Genomic DNA, 10,877 nt, shown 5'->3' on the forward strand with positions numbered 1-10,877 from the left:
CAAGTACGAAAGGCCATACTAGTGAAACAAATTTTACTGGGTTCCTAAACACCCATGGCATTCCCAACTTCAGTAAGTAGATTTCTTAGATCCATTCCAAATCATCTTGATCAGCATGAGCCAAAAGCAAGCATGAATAGAACTCCACAAAGAGACCTAAGAATCCCAAAAGTAGGTCACTTCCTTCAATGACGCCCATGAAGCCTACTTTAGCAAAGCTCTATAAGAAAATGAAAAATTATGAAAGCCTTAAGTCAGAATGCTTATTTTCCAATTATCAGAGAACAGTATACAATAACATTAAGCAGATAACACAAGTTTTTTACTCCAGTGTTGCATTGGGCAACTAACAATTTATAGAATCTCAATACATGAAAAATAGCAATGGAATAGAATTGACATTTGAGGTTATGAAATCAAAGCCCATAACAACTGCATCCAGGTATTTGAAATCCTGCACATATACATACCCACACTTGTTCTTTCTCCATTCTCTGAGTTCCTTCTGGTCTGACTTGCCTCCCCTTCCAACTGGGACCTACTCCTTTCAGTAATGTTTTTATGAGCAAACTAGTCCCTCTCACCCTCTCGTCCTTTCCCAGCATCTACCTTACCCCGAGATAAATTTGGGTTTCTACCACCTCTCATTTCCCACAAGTAGGCTGGCAAGTAGTTCCTGGAGAAGGTCATAAAAACAGGCTGAGTTGCCCATTATAAGCGTAGAGAGATACCAAGATAATATAGACCATTCAAATTGGGAGAGAATACAGAGAACAAGTCCTAGCACCATCTTGAAAGCTAGATGGAAATTTAACTTATAATAGAGCTAAAAACAAGAGCCAAAGTTTCTGACCTTCTTTGTGTTTTACAACATAGCCAGTTGAGAAGTAGGCACACTGAGGGGGAAATTGTATAAAATGAGAGAAGAGAAAAAGGATCAAGGTGACAAAGTCCCATGAGGGAAATACTCTTTAAGGAGCTTGAAATCTAGCACTGGAGAGAAGATGAAAAGTCAGGAATAGGAGAGGAAGTGGTCCATATAAATATAATTGAGCAAATGAAAGGGGGAAGATGGGAATTCAAATCCAGCAAGAAATTTTAAGATTACTTTTAAGAGCTTAAAAGAGATGGAGATTTCACTTTCTTACCTCAAATTGAGTCACTGAAAATCACTCCACAGATCTGATATTTAAGAGCAACTATTTCCATTTTTTTAATTGTAAAAGACCTGAAGTGGATTATCTTGCATCAGAAAGGTTTATAAAATACATCTAGTAAAACCTTACATAAATATGGTCTTTCAGACTAGCAGAGCAATTAAAAGCTCAAATGCCTGATGCCAGCTCCATGGATCTCCAAGGGCTGATTGACAGGCGCTCAGATTTTGCCTCCAAGTGCTGTTCCATCAACTCACCTCCTCTCTATTGTGATTCAGAGGTAAGAAAATTTAACCCTCTACTTAGCAGTGCACAGTATTTTAGGAACTTCTGTACTCAGACTTACTCATTCCTTTGTTACTGAAACGCCTATGTGGCAGGCTTTTCCTGACACTTTCATCAAAAAGACAAAATGATTACTGTTTCCTTGTTAATGCTAATTTAAAAGCAAATTGAGACAGTTGCAAAACTCTGTTGCCTATATTCATGAACCCTTGTGTTAAAGTATACTGCTGTGTTTTTCAAACTGAAAGTTTTAACATGTTAACAGCTTTTCAAAATGAAAAAAATATGGTAGAAAGAGTCCATCTCACACAGTGAGGGTAAATATTTTGTGAATTTACTTCATGTATGTACATGCATATAGGTATCAGTAGATAGAAATACTTTTAGAAACCTGGATCACACACCTTCGCTCTTCATTATAAAAACTTAATTTTGTTTTAGGAAAAAAATGCAACTGAAAATTAATGGTCACTAATGTCTAAAAGTTAAGATGGAGTCATTTTTAATTATAAAAAAAATTTTAGACACTATCAATTTCCTTCCAAACTTTAAAAGCTAAAGAAATTAGAACTCACACATCTTCCAATTGCCCTCCCCACTCCTCCCACGAATCTGGGAGTTCTTGGGTTCATTTTTCTTTAAATGTTCATAATTTAAATTCCTGCTCCTCCATTCCCTTTCCCCCATCCCCCTCCTCTCTAGCTTTCCTTCTGTCGCTTAAATGTAATTTGTGTAATTTGTGTAGATGCCAGATTTTTTTTTTAACCTTGTGCATATAGAGGCATTTCCAGCCAGACCTTTTTTCTGTAGTCCCTTAGTGTACCCTTTTCTGAGCCTCCTGCTGTTTTCCTATAAGCCAGTGAGAGGCAGGTACTTAGCGTACTACCTTTACAGCAGGCTGAAGGTATAGAAGAGGGGGGAGAGCCCAGTTTAGGCCACGTGGGCCCGCTGCAGGTAGATCTGGTCGTGCTCTGAGATTTTGTTAAATGTTTTAAGCTAGGATGTCCTCCACCAAATCAGTATCTACCCTATTCCATGGGGAGAGGTTCTCTCGGCCTTTTTCAGCTACAGTAAGCCCATTCGCATCCTCCATCTGACTTGTTCCTCCCCAGCAGTCATTTCAACTATTTAGAAGAGTCAAAAAGACAACCGTTCATTCACTTTACTGCTAGTTTGGAGGTATTAGTGATAATTCCAAGAACAGTGTTGTCCCATCCGTTCCACTTCTGGAATAGAGAGGCAGGGTAAAGAGCAACTCTATGCCAAACCAGAATATCTTCTTCCTTTGCTCACCTCTTTATGAAGCTCATGATATTAAATTATACCCCTTTCTGACTCTGGCAGTGGCTGTTGAGATTTGACTGATTTTACTATTGTTTATTTTGTCATGTGTTGGAGAAGAAGCATTTATGATCCATTCTTGAAACATTTTTGTGTTTTTACATAAAAAATTTAACTATAGTGTAAGTCAATATTTAGGCTAATAATTTAATGTCAATTAGAAGTCCTCTTCTATGAGTTGGACAAAAGCATATAAATTCTTAAAAGATTTTCATTTAAACCATGAAAGTGATGAAAGCTTGGTTTCACCTTATTATTCTATTATTTTTTCTATTTCTAGTATTCTGTTTGAGCACATTTGAAAATATCTGAGAACTTAATAGAAATTACAAAAGTTCAAGGTCAGAAAAAACTATAAAGTTCATCTAGTATAATTTTTCACTCCATTAATTCCTTCCAGAGGTCATTCAGTCTATATTTAAATGTCTATATTCAATTTATTTTCTCCTAGAGGTGGCCTATTTCACTGCGGGGTGGCCTCATTTCTGAGAGCTTTCTTCTACAAGTTAAGCCACGGTATTACCCTCATGATTTCCACTGACTGGTCTGGTTTTCTTTCCCAGCTAGAAAATGTCTCTTTTCTCAATAGCAGCTTTTATACTTAAAATGGCTTTTTAAAAGTTAGCCAAGTCTTAAATGATACATCTGATAAAGGATTAATATCCAAAATACCTAAAGAACTTATAAAACACCACCCCAAAATTGAATGATCCAATTAAAAAATTGAAAAAATGTCTTTTCATGTCTTCTGCCTAAGCAGTCATATAGATGGCCAACAGACATATGAAAAGATGCTCAACATCACTGAGTATCAGGAAAATGCAAATCAAAACTAAACTACAAGGAGATACCACCCCACACCTGTCAAAATGGCTAAAATCAACAATACAAAAAACATGTATTGGCAAGGATGCCAAGAAAGGGGAACACTCTTACACTGTTGGTGGGAACGCAAACTGGTACAGCCACTCTGGAAAACAGTATGGTGGTTCCTCAAAAGGTTAAAAATAGAACTACCCTAGGACCCAGCAATTGCACTACTAGGCATTTACCCAAAGGATAAAAAATACTGATTTGAAGGTGCACATGCACCCCTATGCTTATAAGGGCATTATCTATAATAGCCAAATTATGGAAACAGCCCAAGGATCCACTGACTGATGAATGGGTAAAGAAGAGGTGGCATATATACACAATGGAATGTTACTGAGCCATAAAAAAAGAATGAAATCTTGCCATTTGCGACAACATGTTGGAGCTGAAATCACGATGTTGAATTTAAGAAATAAAACAAATGAGCAAAGGGGGGGGAGAGGCAAACCAAGAAACAGACTCTTAACTCTAGCAAACAAACTGATGGTCACCAGAGGGGAGTTGGGTGGGGGGATGGGTTAAACAGGTGTTGGGGATTAAGGAGTACTATGTGATGAGCACTGGGTGATGTGTGGAAGTGCTGAATCACTGTGTTGCACACCTGAAACTAATATCACACTGCACGTTAACTGGAATTTAAAAACTTAAAAGCCAGGCACGTCTGGGCTCTGAGTATTAACATTTTAGTGAAGTTTTGTTTGTTTTGACTGTATTGCACCTGACAAAGTCCTAATTAGTTTGCCAAACTGAGCTACGGCACCTTGTTTTTCTGCTTAATACCCTGGGAGATTCTGATTTCTCTTCGAATTTCTACATTCACACCCTAGGGCCAAACCTGTTAGCCCATCTTGTTTGTAGCAATTTATAAAGTTAGAACTGCAGAGGAAGAATGAAAGCCTGTTCTTTAAATTCTTCTGAGAAATAGACCATGTTCACCTTCACGAAAATTCAGGCCAAGTGAGGTTCTAAACATAAAAATTGGAGGAGTGGCTTGCTGGATTGCTAGAATATTTTGATCATTTTCAGCACAAAAACGCTCAGCATAAAACAACTGACAAGTCCCTTTCTTTACTACTGACCTACAACAGCTGAATTAGGTTGCTTTATCCCAGAAAAATAAAACTACCTCACCTAGAAGTTGTTTCCAGCAGATTTTGCTGAAAGTCTCACTCAGTTATTAAAAGGACTAAGTATTTTTTTTTACATTCTGTCAAAAAGCATCAGTTTTTTACCCCTTTCCTACTCTTTGTTATGTTTATCCATATGCACACTTTCCTTTTTGACATCATACAAGATAAACTGAACAATTGCACACAAATGTTTCCTTCAATTCTAGTGCTTTTCATTTTTTTGAGTTGTTTTTCAGATTTTTTATTGTAACATACTGCCATTTAAAAACGTTGTATTTTCAATTACGATGATGAAAAGGCAGGCTTATAACGATTTTCTTGCTTTATAACCAGCAAATGTAGAACAGTGCTGCTGAATAGCCAATCTTTCAGTAATTGCTAGAGAAGAGGGAGACAGATGGAGTTGAGACACTTGCGCACATGTGATTGTCTGAAGCACTGGGATAGTAGGCCCTCTGCTGTTTGCATTAGCCCTTTAGATGGTCTTTCTACACTAATCTCACAGCTGGGTTAATGAGCTGGCCTCTGGGACTTCACGTTACAACAACAGTCACTTTGATTCTCAATGCTTGGTGTAAATATTTGTCCTGTCACCCTGTAATATTTGGGATATAATTTATTAAACCTCCTTGCCCTTTATTTGCTTGACAGATTTTTTCCTTAAAAATAATGCCCATCTACTACATTGACTCCAAGTCATTTATATCCAGAGATCCACCTCTATCTACCATTCTAAATATACTTGGCACAGCCGCTGGAAGAATGGCAAAAGGCACTTCTGAACCAGACAAAATCAGTGTTTCATTATGTGGTGATCTATCCGTACCCCTCATCCTGATCTTCAAATGAAGAGCCAATAGAACCAGTAGTGTAATTCTCAGTCCTTACCAGCCTTCTCTACAGAAACACTTGATACCCACAACTATCCCTTCCTCCTTGAAACAATTTCTTTGGTATCTATATTATCATTTTCTACCTTTTGTCCTTCTAGGATTCTTCCCTTCTTCTATTTCATATTGTCCTCTTCTAGCCATCCTTTAATTTCCTCTTTTCCAGAGTTTTTTTTCCTTGCTCTTTTTCATTATATTACATTTTTCCTGAGTGTTCTCAGCCATGGGCATGCCTTAAATATCCAAATCTCTTCCTTTAGCCAGGATCTCTTCCTTCCCAACCAAGCATTTTATCCAACTTTTCATGGGGTTCTCTCATCCCACAAGAAATTTAATTGCAACATGCCCAAAATCTTCCCCTTAAAACATCCTCGTTTCCTAAATTTATGAATATCACCACCATTCACCCGTTGTCTAAGATAACAAGTGATCCTTGATTTCACATTATACACACACACACACACACACGCACACACACACACACACGTCTCCAAATCCCAAAACCTATCAGTTCTAACACCTTAGTATCTCTATCTCCCCACTTACTTCTACATTACTGGTACTTAAATTCAGGCAACCTTTTGCCTGAATTACAATGTCCCGATTGGTCTCTCATCTCCAGTCCCCCCACCTTCCATGCCTCACACCCAACCTCATCTCTATACAGAGGTCAAAATAACCTTTGGAAAACACAAAATAGTACATTCCTCTATCTCCATTGCATCTAAAGTTTTGTTTTGTAATAGAGACTGGACCCTTGACTTCCTTTCCAGTCGGATCTACCATTACTTCTTGTTCCCCCTGCTTTGGTTCTCCTGAACTACTTGCAATTTTTCAAGTATATTCAGCTTGCTCTTACCTCAGGGATTTTGCACATAATGACTCATCCCAGATAGCCTAATGCTCACTCCAACCTGGCTATATCTTTCGTCAAGTCTCAGGATTCAATTTAGGCTTCACCTACCTCCTTTGGGAATCCTTCCCTGGCACTAAAGCTCTTCGTTAGCCCTTATATTATTCTGTGCACACCCAGTAATTGGCACTTACTAACTATTGTCATTTCTTTCTTGTCTATTTTTCCTGGAACACTGTAAATTCTAAGGGCAAGGACAGTATAAAAACAAATAAATGTGAATGATGGCTAATAAAGAGTTTAATATAAAGCTATGTTTTGACAAGAATCTTTTCCCCTAAGCAAGTTTCGAATTTGTGTATACCTTCTGCAACAGTCTATGAAATACTTTATGACTTAGAAGACATTTTTTTGTTTCAGATTGATGTTGAAATGAAAAATATGCTATAGTCCTGATGCATGTGTGTGTGGTCTTAGGTAAGTATAGTTTTTAAAGGCAGCAAAGAACCCAGATTTGTATTTTTAAAATTCAAGAACAATTTTAATAGTCTCCTTTCTAACTATCATCTATTTAAACTCATTTTATAGTGAAAACATTAAACATATGGAAAAGTTAAGAAGCTTATACGCCTATACACAACCAACTTCTGACTATTTAGGCCTCGAATTCAGGTCCCCAGCTAGGTACTATATCCATTACAAGCTCACATCTAAGATAATAACAACATGGAGATCATTTCAGGAATTTTTATGCATTCAAAGTTTAAAGACTCCGTTTAAAGACAGAGTCCATCAAATCTTAAAGACAACAGGGTTCTTAAGAGGAAAGAAGCATTTTTCAAATTCAAACAACATGTTTGAAGTATTATCACTTGCTTATTTTAGATATTACACTTTCACCCATTAAAAAATGCATGACGATGTTAAGAGCATAGAGTAGAACCCCATACCTTAAACTGAAGGGGACCTCAACTCTGCACAGTAATAAAATTATTCTCTCCAGATTTAACTGTATTCATTTTAAAGATATTACTTGAGATCAAAAATGATGAAAACAGGGACGCCTGGGTAGCGCAGTCGTTAAGCGTCTGCCTTTGGCTCAGGGCGTGATCCCGGCGTTCCAGGATCGAGTCCCACATCAGCCTCCTCCGCTGAGCCTGCTTCTTCCTCTCCCACTCCCCGGCTGTGTTCCCTCTCTCGCTGGCTGTCTGTCACATAAATAAATAAAATCTTTTAAAAAATGATGAAAACAATCATTTTGGTTTATTTCAGACCTTCATTGAATGGAGGCTTTTTAAGGCTCTAAGATGGTTATTTTGCTGATTTATTGACAACATTCCTCAAAATGATTTGGAAGCAAAGACCATTGACTAAGGAAATTAAATCATTCCATCACATCCAGGCTTTCAATATAAACTCTTTGACTATAAAACAGTAAAATAGAAAACTAATATCCTGAGAGGCCGGACAATGGGGGTGGTCACAGAAACTTTTGAAATTACCCACTCTACATTAGAATCTATCTTTGTGAGCAAGTTATTATACTCCCTAAAGCTCAGTTTCCTTTTTTTGTGAAGAAAATATTACAATATCTATCTCTCAGCATTGTTGTAATGATGAAGGGGGGATGTATAGAAAATGCCTAGGAAATGCCAGTCCTACCAGCAAAGTTGCTGCCACTTCCGCTACATAAAATGTGAATCTAAACTCTAACAAGCTTCCCTCCAGATAGATCAGTCTTTTCATATTTTAAATTGCTCTGGAATAGATTCACTTTCTTCTGAGTTTTCTCTTACAAGAACATGTGAGCTCTCCTGTGACAGAAGGGGCACGCACTGTCTGTTCAGTATGAAGCAGTTCCTAAAACCGTTAAACCAACTGTGGTTGCCTACGCCTTCTATCTCAACGAAAGCCTGTGTTTCGTCAGATAGAGGAGCTGAAGCCTTGATCTCCAGGTGTTCTCATTCTTAAGTACACCTACAATTCAGGGCTTCCAGCCAACAGTGTGATGCAATTTCATTCTTAACTAAAATCATGTTATAAACCTGAGTTGCCCTCTTGACCATTATTGGTCCCCTTGACCGCTTTCTTTCTTCAAGCCCAAAAATTGATTGTGACATGCCTCACTAGAGAGAGAATTATGGTCTCCTGATAAATCCCACGAAGCCAGTTAGCTTTGTTCTTCAGCTTCGGAAATAGTGTTCCCTGGGCCGCCAACAGATAAAGGAATAGGCTCCCATTACAGATTCAAGTTGGTTAGAAAACAGTACCAGAATCACACTCAGCACAGCCAGGTGCTTACACCATGTGAGAAACCAGTGAGGAAAGCACAAATGGGTCTCCCTCTCATCCTCAAAGGCATAAACTCAGGACAAGAAAGATGGAATTTCTTGCACTGTGCAAATAGAAATATGGTATAACTCCGCGGTCGTGTCTTGAAGGGCTTGGTAACCAAGGTGGGGGGTATATTTGCCTCATTACAAAGTAGAGGGGGATTTGATAAAAACTTACACTAAGTGTTTTAGTAAAAAAACAAACAAAAACAAACAAACAAACAAAAAAAACCTATTATCTCAATCCCATGACTGGGGAGTCTCATGTGCTGCTGGTTGCTGCATTTTTTGTTTCAGCCATAACCATTCATTCTGTGAGCACAAAGTCACACACAACATTCATTCAAAGAAAAAAAGAAGAGCTATGATGCACCTTGACATAACAACAGTGATGGCCTTATATACAGGTCTTTGGAATTTCTTATATTTTTATTCTGGACCCATCAGGTCATAGTGGATAACATGGGTCATGCTAGACAGCTCTCTCTTTAAACATAAAGATAACTGGCCCTTATAAACATCTGCTGAGCAGTATTATGATTGTCGCCCATTAGCTGTTTTTCTAACATTTATTTTCATTCCTCTTATAGATCTGGTGTTGGAACCACCTGGGAACATCTGATGGCCTAACCTAAGCAAAACCAGAGCTCCTGGGGAGACCAGTAGAATACTCCCTGCTTTTTATCAGCTACAGTATCTTTATACAATGATAAGATTGATAATTTGCTAAAAAAATAAATATGAAGCAGGCCGTAAATGTTACCGAGGATAATGTTACAATGTTGATCTTCAGTTCTGTCCCTGCGATTTTCACAAAGATGCTGCAATAGGCAGGCCCAAGCTCATGAGCCCCTGCTTTTTTCTAGCTCTCTGCTCTGTCTTTCTAGAAGATTCACAGTATTAAGTATCCACTTTCAAATTCCCAACACACTAAGCTCCATTTCTTGATTACTTCTCAGGCTTAATAGGCACCATTAAGGAAAAGTTAGCCAGACTTCTATCATCAATAGCCTGGGATTGCTCCCTTCTTAAAGATCCACCACCGCCACCTTCCTGAGAACACGTTTGTGCTCCCAGCTGCTGGTTGTGTGGCAACATCTCCCTTGCACAAAAATCTCTGTGGTCTGAACCTTTTTATCTTTGCTAAAGACAACTACTCAGAGCTATTTATTGGGTGAAAATTCTAAAAACCTGATTTCAGCTTAATTCAATTTACCATGTGTACTCTGTATAGGATATTTCTAGGTGCTTTCTTTGCTCAGGGAAAAATGAATGTCCTAATTCAACAGGTTTTATTTTGAAAAAATGATCATACTTTTAGAATAAATGCCTCTCTGAAACCAATACAAGCCAAGGAAACGTTCTATATTTATAACTAACTGCCTGAAGGCATGTGCATTTATCTCATGGTAGATGTGGAGTTATATGGTAGAGATGAAGCAGGTTTTATAGCCAATATAAGTGGAGTCACATTAACCAAAATCATCCCTGGTCATGCCTCAAGATTCTAAGTCTTAGCAGGAAGAATTTTATTAACTAAGCCAAGGTCAAATGCTCAAGACTTTAGCGGCCAGTAACCGGGAAATAAAATGCCTGTCCCCTTGCAGCTTCTGTAGAAGGCTCCAGTCTTACCTCCCACAAAGATTCCAAAATGGGAAATTAACCTCAAATAGAAAGTTCTTCAGATACCATGAAGGAAAAAAAAAAAAAGACAACAAACTATATACTACATAATCAGGCAGGGTTTTAGATTTCTTAAAGTTCTTTCTCACTTCCAAAAGTACCTTGCTGAAGCTTGAAAACCAACTCTGAGACGTAAACGTCATTGATAAAAATGAGAGTGAAACACCAAAAAGGCCCATGGTAACAGTGAAGAACAAAGGAAAAACTTAGCCTTTAAGTCCAGTATGCCATACAAAATTAATGGGCATACTGGAGAATGCTTTCCCCAATGAAATTAGTTCTAGATACAATATATCTCCCTCGAAGAGTCACAAGTAACTGTGTACAACTTA

At 38.0% G+C, this 10,877-nt stretch overlaps 1 protein-coding gene across 1 annotated transcript in view; it reads left to right on the forward strand.

The window, feature by feature from the left end:
- The window catches only part of GC (GC vitamin D binding protein), a 33,535-nt gene extending 23,329 nt beyond the window's left edge, over positions 1 to 10,206 (forward strand). Inside the window, exons 11-13 of the mRNA XM_011225364.3 lie at positions 1,305 to 1,437; positions 6,950 to 7,006; positions 9,453 to 10,206. Of these exons, the coding sequence (XP_011223666.1) occupies positions 1,305 to 1,437; positions 6,950 to 6,979 (163 nt within the window). The 3' untranslated portion in view covers positions 6,980 to 7,006; positions 9,453 to 10,206. The remainder of the gene's footprint in view (positions 1 to 1,304; positions 1,438 to 6,949; positions 7,007 to 9,452) is intronic.
- The last annotated feature ends 671 nt before the right edge of the window (positions 10,207 to 10,877 follow it).

Source organism: Ailuropoda melanoleuca, chromosome 11 (assembly GCF_002007445.2).
Source record: "Ailuropoda melanoleuca isolate Jingjing chromosome 11, ASM200744v2, whole genome shotgun sequence".
Classification (NCBI taxonomy): Eukaryota; Metazoa; Chordata; class Mammalia; order Carnivora; family Ursidae; genus Ailuropoda; species Ailuropoda melanoleuca.